Here is a 19,090-nt window from a genome sequence, read left to right on the forward strand (position 1 = left end):
GGTTTGGCAGAAGCTCGTGTACAGCCTACTGTGAAGAAATTACCAGTGCAAACTATGAGTATGAATGAGAGGGCAGGATATAACAAACCAAAACCAAACAACTTTTTAAGGCACTGTGAGCAAATGAAAGTCTACGTATTTCCGGAGTCCACTCCCTCTGCAAAGCATACTGCTACCAACTGCTGCCCACACCCCAGGCAGGCTTGGGGTCTACAAGGCTCCCCTCTCTGTAAGACCCTGTGCCTTTGCTCCCCCAGCAGCCGGGGGTGTGCTTCCCAAGACTCCACCCTTTCCTTTTGTAAATGGATGAAATACAAGTACAAGAGAAAGTTGTTTCTAGTAAAAACTAGATTGACTGCTTTGGGCTAACTCAATAAAGGGGACTCTAAACAACAACTGCTACAACTCTAAAAGACTGGAAAATCTAGAAGCATCCTGTACTCACATAAAGCCCATCGGTTGCGGTATATGCTTGTAGGATGACCAAGAACTCCAGTGTGCCCATGCTAAAGAAAAAAAAAGTTCTCCCCCTACTTCCCAACATTGTCAAATAAATCTCCCGTTACTATTTTTTAAGTGAAAATAAAATGTATCTATATTTAAATTGTCCCCTTAACTGACTCTTTCAATTAACTAACCAAGGCAAATTGGACTTGATAGGAGGGTTTCTACTGTAATTATATGAAAATAGTTACTCTTGATAACAACTGGGTTTTATTGTCCCTTTAAAACAAAGCAATTGTCATAACTTTAAAATACGAGCTGAATGAGGCTCCTAGGATATGGCTCAGACCCATAATGCTTTCTATGTATGTGTATTTTAGACATACTCATTTATTGCCTATTATCTACATCCAATGGAGAATCTATTGGTTAATAACTCAATTGTTTCAGGATTATTTAAAATCAGAACAAGACCCCCACACCCATCTGAAGCTAAGTGCCCTGGACCTGCTCTAACAGCCAGCATACTTCTTAAGTACTAGAACAGCCCTGTCTTTGTTGGTGTTTGGGGCCTGAATCAAGTTTTTTGCCAGAAAACAAGAAACTTTCAGCAGGAAAAGACAATGTTAATGATATTAATAATGAGTAAAGACACCATAGAAGGAACATACAAAAGAGAGTGGTGGGCCTGCTAACCTGTACTTCCTGAAGGTTTAGGGCTGACCAGAATTCCAGCAAAATATGGCACTCAGCTTGTTTTGTAAATAAAGTTTTATTGAAACATAGTCACACACATTTATTTACATATTGCCTATGGCTATGTTTTCTTTACAATACCAAGCTGAGTAGTTGCAATACAGACCCAACAAATTAAAAACAACAACAACAACAACAACTAAATATTTACAATCTGACCCTTTAAAGAAAACGTTTTCTAATCCAGCTCTTAAGGATCAGTTCTATACTAGGCAGTGCTCTATAAGTTATGATTGTCAGTGTGTTTTCTAAAGATGTTCTGGAACTTTGCCATCATGGATTAATTCCTCAAGGTTATCCCCAACAATGAGAGACAAGCCAATGATTAAGCCACTGACACTGTCTTATGACACAAATTTCTCTTCAACTTCTCTTTCAGGATGCCTCCTGGAAGGAGTCACTCAAGAGCATGCTATGGAGTTAATTCCAGATGGACATTCTGATCCTGTATAAAGTCATTCTTTTCTCCACCCTGACACCCCTGTCTACCTACCTATGGGTCTGGCTTTGAAGATGGTGCCTCTCACAGATCCTATAGTTTGGAGCTAACCAGGAGGAGCCAAGAAGGTAGCTTGGGCCATTACTGACAAGCAGAAGAAATCTTTTTACAGGTCATTTTTTTCTCTGGACATAGCACTGTCTTGAGAGCCTGAAGGCTCATTACCTCTAAACGAATAAGCAAAGACCGCTTTTGAAGGGAAAGAAGACATAGTCAATGAAAACAGAAGTTGACATGAGTCTCTACCTACACACCCATGGTCATGGAGGTGGTGGGTCTAGCAGACAAAGCATTGGGCCACAATCAAAAGACTTGGGTCCTAGTGCTCATTCTGCCACTAATGAGATGCATGACCTTAAGCAAGTGACTTATCTTCACTAGACAATACAGGGTTAGACATTTACCCCTAGGGTTCCTTCTTGTGTTAAAATTCAGGGTTTCTATGATACCAGCCTTAGAAGGCGGTGTTGTTCCTACCAGTGCGTGGTATCTAGCAAGCACTATATAAATGTTAGCAATTGTTATTGTTTTGTGAAGGCACAATGCATGCCTTTAAATGTAAATGCCATTGTAACAATCAACAACCTAGAACAAATTCTAAACAACAGAGCATATACCCATAAGCAATGAAGACTGTAATTCCTATTGGCGTTCTCAATTAGCACAGTTTTGGGTTTTGTTTGGTTGGTTGGTGGTGGTGGTGGTTGTCTGATCTACAAACCAAGTGCAGTCAGCCTTCCTGAATACTTCCAACTGGAGAACTGATTCAATCATAGCCTAAATTTTGTACAGCGGTGGAGAGTCACCCCCCCACCCCCCACAGAAAATCCTAGTGCAGGTTAGGACTAAGAACTAGGACTCCGGCTGTTGAGTTTTTAAACATCTTCTGCTTTTTTGCCATAAACACCTTCTGCAGGGAAGGAGGTGTCAGTCCTGAACTTCCAAATAAAATTCATCAGTTATGGGTGTAGAAGCACTGTTAGTACCCACCATAATCCCTCCCACCCCACCACTTCAGAGCTGGTCAGCCCACTTCCAGCCATCAATCTCTGCAACTTTTTGCCAGAGAGTTTCTCAGAAGACAGAAATCTGCTCTGCCGACACAACTGGCAGGCTGGCAGTGTTGGGGAATGAACAGCCTCCCCTGCAGCAGCCCTTCCCCAGGGACGAAAAAGTTGGTCCGAATGCCCCAGAGCCTTTTCCCCTCAGGTAGGACAACTCCGAACCACGTGTTCTTTAACACTTCCTTGAGTTTCTCCCCCAAGTTTAAGCTCTATCACCCACAACGTATCCCGCTTGACAAGAAAACCTCCGGGGATTGCCTTCTCGGTGGACTCCTCGTCTCACTCCCCCATGCTCCTCTTTTCTGGTTTTGTTTTGTTCTGTTTACCTTTCAAATAAATTATTTTTACTCAAATTTTTGTCTTAAGGTCTGTTACTGGCGAATCCAAACCAAGACAATGGATGTAACCTAATTAATTCTTTTAAATTAGAGTAATAAGCATTTCCAACTTAAATCAGTAGAATATCAGGTACAAGATATTTATAGCCAAGGAATCAGAACAAAATCTAAAAAATATCAAAAGCCTAAAAGCTAGCAACAACTGCCTGAAGTGGGAGAAAGTCCAAGCTTCCCACGGCCTTTCCCCTTGAGGACAAATTCACTGGAGTTATAAGAGGTTAGTTTTGGTTCATGGTGACTTTCTCAAGAAATGAAGAACTATGTTCCCTTCATGTCATGTGTGTTCAAGAAAGCTCTGGGTTTCCAGGATTTCTATTAGGAGTCCTTGACACCACTGCGATCATTTCTCAACACCACACAACGATGGATAGGTTGGTCTCAATGGGGTCTGATCCAAGAGGCCAGCAGATTTGGGCCTAGAGAACAAGTTCATCCTCAAAAGATCAAGGTTCCTGTTGCTTTTGCCATGAATTTACAGCAGGCATCCTTAAGCTAAATCAGACCTGATCCTCAGAGAGTTCTGAATGCAAGGCAAACATAAATCAAAACCTTATAGTTATGCCTAAGGAGGAAAATCGTAGAAATAGGGCATATATAACAAAGCAGTAGCACCAAAGGTATCAATTATGGTCCCAGCAGGAAAAAGAATTTACTTAATTAACAAAGATTTTAATTAAAAGACTACTTAGAGAGGTACGAGCTGCTTTAAGGGAGAGTAAGGGATGTTGAAGGCAACCCAGAGATCAGCCCGGGTGAGATGCTCTCGCTATCCCCAGGGCAGAAAGTACAAGTGGAGAAAACCACATTAAGTTACCGAGCCAAGCTTTTAGAGAAACACAGTAGCAAAGCAGGAGGAACCAAGGAAGAAATACACCAGATTCTCTCCCCTGCTCCCTCTGATCTCCTTCCAGTGCCGCCCATTGGCTGAACCCATGGGAAGAGAAGGGAGTGATGGTGCCCGGGCAAGGTGGCCCCAAGGGGCAAGGGGCAGGGCAGAGAAGAGAGGGAGCGAATGTGGGGTGAGGGGCAGGACAAAGGTAAAAAACCCACAGGCATGTGGGTGCAGAGCTGAATATGTGGGAACCTCAGTCTTCACGGATAAAACTCTGTAGTCATTTCCTTTGTTTCCTTAATACTCAGTTCACCATTTCTATCCTTTTATTATGAAAATATTCATACACACAAAAAGTGAGTTTTAGAGTGAACACACATATACTCACCACATAGGTTCTACCACTGACATTTTACTACTTGCTTTATCATATATGTATCATATATGTATCTACCCCTCTCTCCATCCATCAGGAAATCTTATTTTTTATGTATTTCAATGTAAATTTCAGACATCAGTACACTTGTCCCTAAATCCTTCAGCAGCATATTTACTTGGTTCAATTTTAATTGCTATTACAATGCAGCTTATTTTCGGCTCTGCTTTACATATACACATGTACATATATGTTTATATAGACACATATATAGTGTTTATGCACACACACTCACCCACACACACACACGTATATACATACAGACATGTATAAGTCAATTGGTGAGTGGGTCAATCAATTGGTTGCTTTCAGTTGGGCTGCGCAGGGGCATTCGTTTTATCAGGCATGTTGGTCCTTACCAAACAAAGACTGGAAAAACCTTCGTGAACACTCCAGCTTTCAGTTGCTTTACTTTCCAGGGATTACAGAATTGATCTTCGTAAGCAAGCCAGGGTCAGCACAATAAAACTGAAGAGGAACGCTGGAGAGCTAGAGTACGGTTTTCCTCCCGACCTCACAGTCAGATCTCATTACGAGACAGGGGCTGGCTTCCTCCCTTCTCCTGCAACCTGACCTTTTCAATCACACGGCCAATGCCATTCCCCACACAGCCTCCTTTTCCTTTGGTTTTAAAGACAGATGGGGGAAGGAGGGGAATTGAACATTGGACTATTAACGCCTCCTCCCCCACTATCTTTTGATGTACAAGTAAAAGGTGTTATTGCCTTTGCTTCGTCACCTCCCAAGACATGATAAAACACAGATCTGAGGCAGCCCCACATGTTACTTCAAACTCTACCTGTGCTCCACGTATTGGAGATGACATATTTCACAGGATGGACTCAATCAGACGCTCCTTAAAACCCCACAATTCCAATAGCCTTTGGCAGCAGCACGTAGGTAGGATTCAAATTGCAATACTGCCGCAGACTGCGTCCCGAGAGATTTCCTTCTCTAAATCACACTGCCATGTGGGTTTTCAAATGTCTGCTCAGGTGGAGCAAAAGCGTTGGCACATGGAAGCGACACCTTTCCTGTTTGGTGCTGGAGGGAGGAAATGAATCCGGGGACTGGGAACAGAATCGAATGAATCACACGATGTTAAAACATCTTTGCCCACAAGGCCATCACTTTCTGTTCCACAGCTGCCTGGGGAAGGCCAACTGCCTGCAGGACACTCCACTGGGCGAGGGAGGGGACCCGCAGGTGAAGCCGACATGGTGCTTGCCTTGACAAAGTTACAAATCTAAATCGAAGGCGTGAGTCAGGCACACCAATCACATAATGCAGGGAGAATGGGAGAAATCACAAATGGCTCCTGGCTGAGAGGGCACATGAAGACTTCCCAGAACGGGGGGCAACGGAGCCATGCTTTGAAGGGTCACTGCATTTCCCTGGGCGGAGATGAGGGAAATATATTCCGAGGGGGCAGATCAACATGCTGATGGGTTCATACTGGGAAAGTGAAGAAGTGGTCTACAGAATAGCAAATAACCTAGTTTGGCTGGAATACAGGTTGTATATTCTTCAGTGAGAAGACAGGAAAAGTAAGTTGGAGCCATATTATGACAGACCTTGGATGCTCAGGTTTAGAGTTTGGAAGCCAGCAGGAGCCAGAAAAGAATATTAAATACAAGAGTGACAGGATTAGAACTGCATTTTAGGAAGATTATTCTGGCAGAGAGTATGGTTGACTCAAAACGGGGAGAGAATAGATATCACAGAAATAGCACCTTTTATATTTATTCTCTTAATACCATAGTAAAGAAGGTAGCTAAGGAAACTTTTTTATATTCTAACTGCAAATAACCTCTGTTTGGGTAAGGAGCCATAGAGCTGATACATGAAAATCTGTTACTACTACAATGGCTATATATAATCTTGACATATGATTTTGATTCTTTCTTCTTGGTTTTACACAAAGCCCCGAATGAATGTTGGCTATTATTATTAAACTCTAAGGCTGATTCCAGATCTTTCATCAATAACATGAATTTTATGACTGATCTAGATACCAAAAGTCAGCATCTAACAATATAAACTCCAAATATCTATAATATAAAATTAAGGAAATGAAATTATTTTCAATTCCATTTTCCTGGGAGCCGAAACTCAATTATATATTTGTGTCAATGTTTTCAATATTTGAGGCTATATCAAGGGTGAAAAAGCTACCATCTCTACCACTACATAAACTCTATAAACCATAATAAATCTAATTAATATGGACTAACTTTGGAGTGCAATTATTACTAAATGTTTAAGTGGTTTCCTAGGTGCATTTCCGGAAATCATATTATCTCATTTATTTATCACACAAAACCTTTGTCGTAGGTATTACAAGCCTTAAATTTCAGATGGAAATCTAAGGCATAAAGAGATTAAGTACTTTGTCTGGGGTCAGACAGCCATAAACTTTAAAACTAGGATTCAAACCCAGGTCTGTTTATTGGATTCTTGCTACAATTCCTCCAAGTTGAAGGGATGTGTGTAGGTTGTGACCAAAGCCCATAAATTACTTTAAAGGAATGCTTCTTTTTTTCAAATGAATCATCATTCATCATACTTGTTTAACTACACTAATTAGGAACTCCTAGAATATCAAAGATATGTTTAAGAAACCAACAGAAACACAAACAATGAATCATGGAACACTACGTCCAAAACTAATGATGTAATGTATGGTGATTAACATAACAATAAAAAACTTTTAAAAATTAAAAAAAATCAGGAGGGCAAGAGGAGAGAAATGGACACTGGGTATTATATAAGACTGATGAATCACAGACCTGTGCCCTGAAAAAAATAATTTTATATGTTAATTAATTGAATTTAAATAAAAAAGAATATATATATAAAAAACGAAACCAACAGAAAGAAAGCCTTGAGACCTTGAGACGTGAATGATAAGCCTTGAAATACGCCACATTGAAGGTCTAGCGAACATCATTTGGCACTAAAGAAGATGGCTAAATGTGGAGGAATGGAAAATTTCAAGGCCCGGCTGAGTCCTCTGGGTGGTCCCTGACACCCCAAAAGGGTCTTCTATAGGAGACATCTGGAGGGATTCTGGAGCACTCTCCAGCTAGTACAGCTGCTTCTCAATTGCAAACAGCCCTTCAGTCATCATGTACTTTGCAAAGGGCACACTAACCAGCCAGGAGTATGACTGAAAGCAGTACCTGTTCATTGTATGTAGTGTCCTATGACATGCATGGAGCCTCTGCAAGTAAAGAATGGCAAATCTTGTTGGTAAGTTTCCTCCTGACTGCAGAGCTGGACTCAAGCATGTTGCAATGATCATGTCCTTATCCATTAGCTGCAGGAACACCCCTGGATTGATGGGAAGCAACAAGGGCTAGGGATTGGACAACCTAGGTTCATAACCTGGCTCTGCCGCCTTCCTCTTTGCTAAGTCATCTGCTCTTGACTTCCCAGTAGGGTGAGGGTTACAAGATCAAATGAGATCATTTCTATGAAAGTGCTTTGAGACGTGTGGTGGTTCAACCCAATGTATCAATTTATTTTTGTTGGGATCAGTCCACACTGTCTTCAGCCCCAACAAAGCAGCCTGTGGTGTCTAAAAACTGATTTTTATATTTTAAGATGCATATCTCACTGAATAAATTATCCTACCATGAATAGTCCTTTTTGTTATGGGACACAAATAGAAAGAGCTTCCAGAAAACTATATGGAAAATAATTGGAGTTCCAGTTGATGTGTCTTAGGAATTCACTCTCTTTAACCAACTTGATAGTTACTTTACTTTTTAAGAGGGATTAGTTTTACTTTGTGTAAAATGGAGCAAATAAGTAGCAACAAATAGCATATATTCATGTAAACATATACATATTTTTGCATCCCATTGTAAACCAATTTAAGTCCATTTGACTGCTTAGTTTTCAGGATCTTTTGTTAAATTATGATTGCTTCCAACACACAAAGATAGATGGCAACTATCTGCTTTTCAACCAGGTTGTACACTATAATGAATGCAAATTCTAGGCCAAATTCTGCCACATACACAAATATTCACTGGCAAGAGGTCAAAAAGTTCTCATAAACTTACTCTTTTAACATCCCCTGTCTGTGGGCTTAGGAGATCCAAAGCATTCCATCAGAAACTACCTCCCACATCTGGTCACTTTCTTCCTGTGTATGCAGCCAAACTACATTTCCTGGCCTCCTTATAGTTAGGTTGGGGTCATGGGACCATGTTCCAGCCTGGCACATAAAAATCTCTCACACAAGCTTTCTTTCTCTTTACCTTCCATGACACCTTGGAAGCCCATTTTAAAGATAATAGTATTACAAGATAGAGGTTGCAAAGACAGAATGACTCAGGTTTTCAAGTCATCATTTGAAGGAGAGCAGTCCAGGAGAGCTACTCAACAAGGAACATTCACTTTGGACTTGGAGTAAGTGAAAAATATATTTTGTGTGAAGCCACTGAGATGTGGAGTTGCTTGTTACAGCAGCAAGCACCTTGCTGAGGCAGATACATCAATATCCTAACAGCAGAATTAGCAAATCAGTTAGCGGGAGCAGGCAAATGAGTCTACTGTTAAGTGAGTGAAATACAGGACTGAATGGGACTTTAGCCTAACTCCAAAGCAGCTTCACTGTTGGGTTCACTAGTTCTTATTCTTTGTCTACACAAAAATAGTGGGACGAGTATGATCTTTCTAGCTACTCACATATTTCACCAATAAAAACATTATTTCTAACATCGTTCATGCTAATTAACAAACCATCTAGCCTGAATTTAAGCTAACATTTATTTTCATGTATTTTCCAAACCACCTCTAAGAGTGGACTTTATAGTAAAGGTCAGGTGGTAACTAGCCCTGGAGTGTGGATTTCTGGCTAGCATAGACATAAAGCTCAAAACATTTGACCATTGGTATGGCACAGTCACTGAGAGATTAAAATAGATGTAAACTCTTACACAGGATTGGTACCTTCTATGCCAGATTACTTTGAGTGTTAATTAAGTACCCTTAGGATACAGATTAAAGTAATTCACACAGTGACTATTTATACTGAAGTATTTTAAAAATAAATTACAAGCAATATAACAGGCATCTAATTCACAGCCATCAGCCATTTTATTTATTTCTCTGCTCACTCTAAGAATTATGAGCAAAGGATCATGGGACCTATTCCTAAGTGTAAAATTAGATCAATAAAATTAGCCATCTGTCCAAGGAAGGCTCTAAACTCAGGTTGTATTTAAGTATTATGTTTCCAATTGCCCAGATGTTACAGAAAAGTGTCTGCTGATACAACTCCTTTTGCACAATGTAAACCATTAACTGGCTAATATAAACTTATTGCACCAAGAAAAATAAATAGCATTAACATTACATTAAATCTGATTCCGGATCTTGGATGCCCTGTCAGCAAACACAAGTGTTAAGATTTAAATTGCTCAGGATTTGCAGAGTCAGATGAAGAGAGAATCTTCAAGTGTCTTTAGAGGAGTGAAGAAGAAGGGACTGGAAATGAGTTGAAAGCTTCAGGAGGTATATTCTTGGCTGGTGTGGTTGGTTAAGGTAATAGTAATTACTAGGATTACTGTTGAATGATAATATCCTATTTTTGTGGGGTGCTTAGGCACTTTCAAAGCACTGGTCCGTTTCATTTCCTTTGATTCTTAAAATAAGCTGGTGGGGTTATCTGGGATAAATGGGGGGTTTCACAGCCAGCCAAGGAAATGCAAGAAACATTCATAGCAAAGGAACAGCTAATGGAGCCTGGCCTCTAACATCCCATGTCCCTGGGAGTGGTTCAAGAATTACTCCCATCTACTGATCAATCAAACCCGAACCATTTCTTAGCTCCCAAGCTTCACGGAGATTTCCACCGACGCCCAGTCATGCATCAGTCTGGCTAATTCTCTTTCAGGAACAGCTGCTCCCCCTCCACCACCACACCCCCCCAAGACAATTCCCAGGCAAACATCATCCACCACCCTTGAGGTTACTGTTTCTCCAAGGAATCCATTCAAGCAAGACCACGAACATGGCGGCCACATTTTCCAAACCAAAAATTGAGGCATGTGGTCAACCAGAGAGTCCTTCTGATTTGCCAATTATTTATCTGAAAAATTTTATGACTCAGTACAAATTAAATCACATGTACTCAATCATACATTAATATGTATGGAAAAGGAACACGAAATCATAAGTGTTCGTGTTTCTCGTCGTGCCCGGCACATATTCTTTCAGTCACGCATATGCACTCAGTTGTTTTCCTCTGTCCAGATTAAACAATCCCAGTTCCATAAATATTGCCTTCCAGCCTCAGGCTTCTGTGCCTTTTAAATGCTCTGGTACTTGTCTTGCCTCACTTAATCCTTCTAGCAACCTTAAATGGCAGGTTCTTTCCCATTTTTACAGAGGAGGATATGGAGACCACAGAGCTAACATAACTTGTCTTATATCGAGTCACTAGTAAAAAACAGCATCAGCACTTAAACCCAAATCTGTCAAATACTAAAGTCTGTGCTCTCACCCAAGAAGAAACCAGACTCGGAGGCTGAAAGAACAGGTGCAGAGTGGGGGTGGGGGGTGGGGGGCCGGGAGGGTGGAGTGGGTCTGAGGGAATGAGGGCCGGGGGGATGGGTTACACAGAGTTCCACGTGGCTGCTTGTTAGTGCTACTGCAGGCTTTCCCTCCTCCCGGGAGCAAGAGGAGGATTTGCCCAGAGGAGATGTTGTTCAGCCGCCTTCAGAAGACCACAAGCCCCAAATCCAATCTTCGGAAGACCTGTGGAGCCTAAGGTTACGATATTGATCCAGAGCAATGAGTTGTCGCTGCCAGTCCCATGTGGTGCGGACAAAGGAAGGAAGGGGAGACTGTGGGTGTCCCACAGAGCATCTGGGGAGAAGGCCCGGAGGAAAGGGAGGCCGACAGGAGCCTAAACTGTCCTTTGTCAGGTCTCAACGTGTGGACTGCAAACCACCTCATCAAGTCACCGGAGGTTCTTGTTAAAAAGGCAGGAGCTTGTGACGTGCTCCAAGAATTCTCATCCTCACGGAAGTTCAGGAATTACTTGCCTGGGTCAGAGGCCTGAGACCCGCTGAGGCCACACCTGCTCCGAGCCCGCTCTGAACACTGCGTCCTCTGCGGGCAGTTCTTTCACCTGTGTGCCCTGCTCCCCCCAACCCCCAATCCCCTTGTGATTCGGGGGTCTAAGAGGCAAGCGTCTTCCAGCTCATTTCAGGAGGCCAAAGCCACACTCTGGGGTCTTCAAAATGGAAGCGGAATCAAAGATGGGTTTGGGGGATTCCACCACAAATGGCCATTTAGGCTCTGTAGTCCCTCTTTACCTTTTTCCTTTTTCTATCCCTGAAATAACAGGTATACTTCCAATATCTGCAGTTTGACATGCTGTGGCCAAAGTAAGTGGCAGGGGTCCTGACCAGCTCAAAAGATTTTCTGTTGCAGTCATAACATCCCATCATTCACTGAGTCGATTGGGACCAGCCAGTCCTGCCGGCCGAGCCGGTGAGGCGAGAGACGCAGGCTACCCACGGGACCACCCTGTGGAAGCTGAGGGCCCACCACGGCCCCACACACCTGAGTCCCTGTCTTCCAGAAACCTAGCTCTGTGGCACTGGACCACTTTTCAGTTAGACAGATGGACAACTACCCCCAAAAGAATTCTAAGATTATTAAAGCCCTGGGCTCAGGGTAAGAAACACAAAGCAAAAGCAAAAAACACCACTCAGTTCCTTTCTGGCCAAGTCACTCTTCCATGAGAAAGAATTCTGAGGAACAAGTACTGCCTCATGTTATAGGACATTTACCCCTGACCTTGACCTCTCTGTCCCTTTACCTCCACAGAGAATCCAAGGAAAGAGAGGCGAGGGAGGCTTCTTATAGGGATTAGATAGGATGTGGAAACAAAGAGGAGGGTAGGAGGGCTGATGAGATGGAGGAGCGGAGGAAATATTTCTGCTACATCGCTTAGACTGCATGGATGCCAGTAGTTAGGTACTGGGGCTATGTACATGGCCCTCATGGAGGGAAATATGTGTGGCCTTTATGAGCTCCAGTGTTCCCCAAGAAGCAAGACAATCTGGATCTCATTGTAGTGAAGGATTTTGAGTTGGAAAGGGAGAAGGAGGGACAGACAGAAGAGATGAGCCGCCCCCCCAAATACATGCTTTGGGAGGGGGACTTGCTTGAGAGCTGTAAGAGAGGACATAAGCAGTCCCTTGGGCAGCAGGTTGCTCAGGTTGGCGTGCAGGAACCAGAACAGGGAGGCTTCTGACTCGTAGCCAGTGAACCTCACGCTAGCAGCAGCAGAAGCTACCTAGAGGCTCCTGGATTCACCCCCATCAACGAGCAAGATACATTGCCCACCAGCTAACTCTGCTCTTCCAGACTCTCATTTTTTTCTTTCTGAGTTACTCTGGATCTTCCCTGTAACCCAATTTTACAGGTAGGGAAATGCTGAGGGAGCAGAAAGGAAAAGATGAGAGCAGTTTTCCAACCTGAAAGCCAGTGTCTGGAGAAAATTATAAAGTAATGAAAAGCTCTTCCTAAAGATGGCTGTGGGGCCCCAGCTCTTCTAGGGAAGACCTTTAGTTCTCAACCCTGACCTGGCCTTGTCTCACTGCCCCTGGGGCCTCAGGCAAACTGGAAAGACAGGAGAAAAGGCAGGGCCCTCGTGTGGTCCTCCAGCCCCTCTCTCTGGGCTAGAGGGTGAATTAACACCATGAGTTACCAGTCTGCCTGTGGGAGCAGGTGTGTGGCTCGCTGTGTGCGGATTCCAGCACGTGTCTGGATTTCCCTTTCCCACCTTCCTGCTCCACACCAGAAAAACGACAGTCCTTCCCATGCTTCCTGGGGGACTCTGGATAAGGGAGAAGTACCCACTCAGGAGGGCCTGGGTACTAGTTCCGGTTCAGCTTCTGATGTTAAGTTGGACAAATCCCTTAATCACCCTCAGCCCAGTTGTCAAATGAGGCCTTTTCACTTCCTTCCAGGTCTCTGAATCTAATTTGTAATCTGAAAAGGAATGAAGGTTATGTGATGTTTCCAGGCCAGGAAGGCCCAGGGAGATGATACTGTCCTATACCCTACCTAGGGTCAGAAGCCCCTTTTCCTACCTCCAGGTCCTTGGATGGATCCTCTGGCCCTCACAAGACTTAGCACCCAGGAGGAGCTCAACAAGAGAAAAGCAGCAGTTCGTGGACCTGTAAGGTTACAGCCCCTGATTCTTGCAGATGAGGGCAGCGGACAATGGCTTCCAGAACTCCATCTCAGTATTGTTCACACTCTTGTTATCTTTGAAGGCCTGGGCACGATCCCGTGTACAAATGTTTAAACAGGTTCCACACACCCAGCAGCAGGGATAATGCCCTCCACTTGGCTCTGTCCCGTGGGAGCTCCCCTGTTCAGCCAGGACAGGTCTGCAGGCCTCTGCTACCAGGACCACTAAGGACTCCCTTCCTGGTCCTGAAATATCACAGCCCGAATCCCATTCCACCACTTACTAGTTGTGTGACCTCGGAGGAGATATTTAATCTCTCTGAGCCACAATTTCATCTTCAGCTAAACAGGGGTAATAGTAATACCCATCTCACAGAGCTGCTGGGTTGATTAAATATCAGTATGTGCCAAGTTCTTAGAGCAATGTAGCAAGCACTAAATTAGAGTTTGTTATTATTATTTAATTTGACTTAAGAGCTGTCATTTCTTGTTAGTCTCGGCAAATGCAGAGTTTTCTTTATTAATGCTCAATGGCAGAAGATGAGCTATCTTGGGGTGGGGGGGGGAAAGGTTGCCTATGTTGGACCCAAATTCAACTCATCATTGAAGCTGCTACTTGCTTTTTTTCCCACCAGAGGTAGGTGGGATGGGGAATTTTCAGGTTGATTTTGAATCCAAGACTTCTCCATCTTTTAGGAGCGTTAGGAGACAGACAGGGTCATCCAAAGAAAACAGGACTGTTCAGCACGCCTACATGGTGGCCACGCTCCCTTCAAAGTACTGCTCATAAACCAATTTCTATGGAGGAAATGAGGTACAAAGAAACTCCTATATGGATCCTAGCAGGATTTGCTGGTGTCTGGGGAAGATTATAAATTAGCTGGTTGCTGTTCACATCAGAGCCAAGCAGGGCACATTCAGTTTTTAATCTGGACCAATTTTCCGGATCAAAAACTAGTCTTTCCAAGGGATGTAAATGAGCCCAGGAGGAAGTTTTCCCCTGAAGTTTATGAAGTAGCTGTCATTTTAATCTGAGCAGTTTTCCAACCTGAAAGCCAGTGTCTGGAGAAAATTATAAAGTAATGAAAAGCTCTTCTAGGCTAAACCTAGTCCAAACACCACTTCTACCTCAAATTTGATGTATTTAATATGCCAAACTATTTAAAATGTAGAGTTTCCACTATCAAAACCCTATCCATGCTTCAAATAAAACCAGAGGGGCCAAGATGGCATATTCATGGCCTGAGTATCAGAATGAGACACTGGATGAACCAGGTAGAAAATATTTTTAGGAGAGAAGCTACAAAAAATAAAAAAGGAAAGATGGTGACCCATATGAGTAGTTTTATATACAGTAGGCTTTTGTGGAATGCCTTTAAAAAAATTCTGCTTAAATGGATTGAAATCTGTCCTTAAAAGAATATTACATACACCGCTTAAGCTTAAGAACTATAGATACAACTAGGCATCACTCAAAAATTGTGACTAGATGGTTTTATATGAATAAACCCACAGAATACAATTGATCATGATGTGCTTATCTTAAGGAGAGAAGTTAGAAGCCCTTCACTGAAATCCTTGAAGATGTGTATATGCATGCATGTGAGAAACAATTTAATATAACACTGCCTTGGACTACTGCTATCATCTCCAAAATGAATCGAACAGGGGCTATAGAATAGCTCAGAACTTAAGTGTGTTGCAGATTATGATAATGACTCTAAATTTCAAGGCAGGTAGCAACAGACACAGCTTGAAGAGTGAGGGTGTTCCCCCAGAGCTGAAAGGCAACAAGTCATATTTCCAAATGAAGAGATCCTTGAGCAGTGAAAATATTTAAGCAGCCTTATGGGACCCTGCCAAGATTGTTTTCTTCGCCCTCTGATAAATTTCCCTGGTTTGTCTCTTTCTTATAGAATCGTTATTTGTGAAGATAAACTGCACTTTCTGCAGTTTTGCAGACTGCATTCAAATAAAGTTACATTGCTTTCCATTGTTCATAAGATGTAATTAATCCCATAAGACAACCTCGCTTGCAAAGTAAACAACAAAAACCAAAAAACAAAAAATCCCCAGAAAAACACAGATTTTTCAGCATTCAAAATACGGCCTCAGCAAAGTAGAATAAAATTCGTTATTCGGGCAACAACATTTAGCACTTTATTGTTTAGAACGCCTGTACTTGGAAGAATCTCACAACAGATCAAATCAAAGTAGACAAAAATACATGAAGAACTTTTACCAGTATAACGAGAGGAAATGCAAGTTACTGAGTTTCCAGTTCTCTCCAATTCTTTGTAACAGCCTACAACACCATACATCTTTGTTTAAATTGCCCAGCAAAGAAAGACGGGAGTTCAAAATACGGTAAAATTAACCCATCGGGCACTCCTTTCTGAGCAAACGGCCCCAGCGTGGAAAGCATCCTTGAAACCAGAGACCACATCCCACACAGTGCCGGGCAGGATCACAGATGGGCACAGGGAACGCCAGGCAACAGACACTTAACACGAAATGGCTGGGCTCTGGACAATATGAATTCAATAAAGATGTTTAGAGACACAGGAGGAGCTGTTTGACTTCTCTTGCACAGTTGCAATCCTCTGTAATTGAGACAGCATGATCGCTGTCCCTATCTCAGCTCTCTGTGCTCAAATACACAGCCCGCCTCCACCTCTACTATGTCTGGAAAATAGATTATTCTTTCAACAAACAAACATCCCTGGAACCGCCTGAGCTGGGGGGGAGGCGGGGGAGGGCGAGGTTCGCGTCTTTTCTCAGCTCTGGGCAGAAATGAACCCAGTTAAACTGCCACCGGTCAGGGGAGAGAGGGGCGGTTCGTTGCCCGCTCTGCGTCCCGGCAGGGACCGGGACCCGAGCGCGGTGTCCTCGGGCGCGCCCCGCGCGTTACCTGGCTTTCGGAGAGGCGCTCTGAGCGCCACTGCGCTGGGTCCGAGGCTGGAAGCCAGGAGCAAGAGCCGGAGCAAGGCGCCCCGGATTAAATCCATTTCACCGCTGGCGCCTGCAAAGTTTCACCAAGTCCCGGGCGCACAGGGAATGGGCGTCTCCTGGGGGACGTGGGGGGAGGCGGCCCCCGCGGATCCCCTGACCCGGGTGAGGAGGTGGAGGGCTGAGGGAGTTGGACCAGCAACGACGGAGGAGTCCGAGGAGGCCGGGCACCCTCCGGGAGGTCGGCGTGCGGGAGTGAAGTCCTCTCGGAACCGCAGGGCTTTTCGGAGGAGGGGGGCGGGGGCGGCGAAGGAAGCCGACGGGGAGGGACCGGCTGGCCGTGGGAGGGAGGGAGGCTCGATCCGCCCGGGATGGAATTACAATCGAGTGGAAGTGAGAGGGGCAGGCTCGGAGACAATTTACTCTTCGCCCACCTCCGGGGCCGACAGCCCTCCCATCACCCTCTAACGACCCCCGGCCTCAGCCCTTCCCTGCTGGTGACCTAGATTGGGGCGCTAGGAGGGGCCGACAGGGCGGGAGTTAGGGGACTGTGAGTCCAGGACCCTGCGCTGTGGTCCTGACCCTGAAATCCTGCGGCGCTTTCCCCTCCCCCGGCTGTACCCCCTCCCCTCCTGCAGCCGTCCTCCCCTCCTGCAGCCGCGCCCCTCTAGGTCACTTCCACCCAGCTTGGGGACTTTTCCCAACACCTCCAAAGGTTGCTGTGGTCTGTCCAGCGCACTTGGGGGGGAGGGAGGGTGTCTGCGGTTTGCAAGTGGGGGAGGATAAGAGGAAGAGGGGGCGGGGCCGGCCGAGTCTAGGGCGCTAAGAAGATAAATGGGATTTAAGGCGCGCAGATGGAGAGCGGAGGCCCAGCCACTCGGTTGGAAACGCGGGGTGGAGATTAGGGCCCAACGCGGGGGAGCGGGGTCCCCTCCCTGCAGAGGAAGACAAACTGAGACCCTCCAGGGGAAGAGATGAAAGTCCAGGTTAAGCCTGGCGTCGGGGAGACGGACGCGAGCGCAAGCCCCCTGGCGGACCGAGAAGACCAGACCCGGACCAGCAACAGCCGGCTGAGCTGGGGTTGGGGGCCTGAGCGAGGTCCTGGCCACTGATTCAGGGACCTGGGTTCCCGGGTCAGCTCCCTTCTCCTCTGGATTTGCTGCCCTAAGATTCAGTAAAATACGCTTTTTTGTCGGGTTTCCTGGTGGCGCTGCGAGAAGGGAGACCCCGGGACTCAAGTCCACTTGCACACTAGCGTGCTGATCTTCAAGCCAGCGAGAAGAGAAAGCAGATACATAAATAAATAAACCAAGAGAGAATAAACCTGGAAGAAAACACAGCCTTGACCAATTCCTGGGGAAAGATCAAAGGCCCTAGGAAGTGCCCCGCAGAGGGAGCCAGCTTGGAAGAGCAGGAGGAAACAAGGTTGACCCATATCTCCCCCACCCCCCAAAGATTTCTCCTCTTCTTTTTAGGAATGAAGTATGCCCTGGCTAGAGGGTTTGTAATGAGCCCAGTCTTGTTTGTTAGCAAAGCCTGAGAATATGGTCCCTTAGTGTCCGCGTTCTCAGGTGTGCAACTGCCCATAATAAGTTCAAGTCCACTCCGACTGGAGTATTTGCAAGTCTTAGCTGTGATACCAGACCTTGTCCTTTTACGTGGAGTTAGAGTAGAAAAGTTGAACAGCCGGTGCTCTTCACTTCCAAGGTGATAACAAGGCCATGTTTGGATGCCAGGCAATGTGACTGCCCTCAGGATTGCTAGTCTCAAACGCAGCAGAATCATATATCCTTGGGACTGTCAGGATGCCCAGAGGTCATCTAGTCCCTACCTCCATTCCATGCAGAAACCTGCCTTCAGCACCTGTGGCAGGTCATTCACCTGGGTTTAACCTCCACCTATGACAGAGAGATCCTACCTCACCACCGGCCTGGAAGATGTTGGATAGCTCTTTTTTTTTTTTTTTTTTAAGATTTTATTTATTTATTTATTCATGAGAGACAGAGAGAGAGAGAGGGAGAAAGAGAGAGGGAGGCAGAAGGAGAAGCAGGCTCCCCAAGGGGCAGGGAGCCCGATGCGGGACTCGATCCCAGGACCCTGGGATCATGACCTGAGCTGAAGGCAGACGCTTAACCATCTAGCTCTTTTTATGAGAAAGTGATTTTTTTAATGATTTATTTATTTGAGAGAGAGGGAGCACGAGCAGAGGGAGAGGGAGGGAGAATCTGAAGCAGACTCCCTATAGAGTGCAGAGCCCAAGGCAGGGCTCGATCCCAGGACCCTGAGATCATGACTTGAGCCAAAACCAAGAGTACACCACTGAAATGACTGAGCCACCCAGGCGCCCCATGAGAAAGTGACTTCTTATAGCAGACCTAATGTAGCACCCAGAACCAAGCAAGTGGTACCAGGAAGATACCTTCCATGTTGGTTCTGCTCTTTCCCACCTAAAAATAATTCTCCCTGAGGTAAGAATTGGAAATAATA

General features: G+C 44.8%; 1 protein-coding gene across 3 annotated transcripts in view; it reads right to left on the reverse strand.

Annotated features, from left to right (window-relative positions):
- EGFLAM (EGF like, fibronectin type III and laminin G domains) overlaps positions 1-16,662 on the reverse strand; it is a 185,071-nt gene extending 168,409 nt beyond the window's left edge. For all 3 annotated transcript variants that reach the window (XM_088023705.1, XM_088023704.1, XM_088023703.1), the window contains exon 1: positions 16,566-16,662. In XM_088023705.1, the coding sequence (XP_087879831.1) occupies positions 16,566-16,662 (97 nt within the window). The remainder of the gene's footprint in view (positions 1-16,565) is intronic.
- Positions 16,663-19,090: the final 2,428 nt, after the last annotated feature.

The sequence above is a fragment of the Eumetopias jubatus genome, unplaced genomic scaffold (assembly GCF_037043125.1).
Source record: "Eumetopias jubatus isolate StellerSeaLion01/CBP00866 unplaced genomic scaffold, mEumJub1_p1.0 scaffold_5, whole genome shotgun sequence".
Classification (NCBI taxonomy): domain Eukaryota; kingdom Metazoa; phylum Chordata; class Mammalia; order Carnivora; family Otariidae; genus Eumetopias; species Eumetopias jubatus.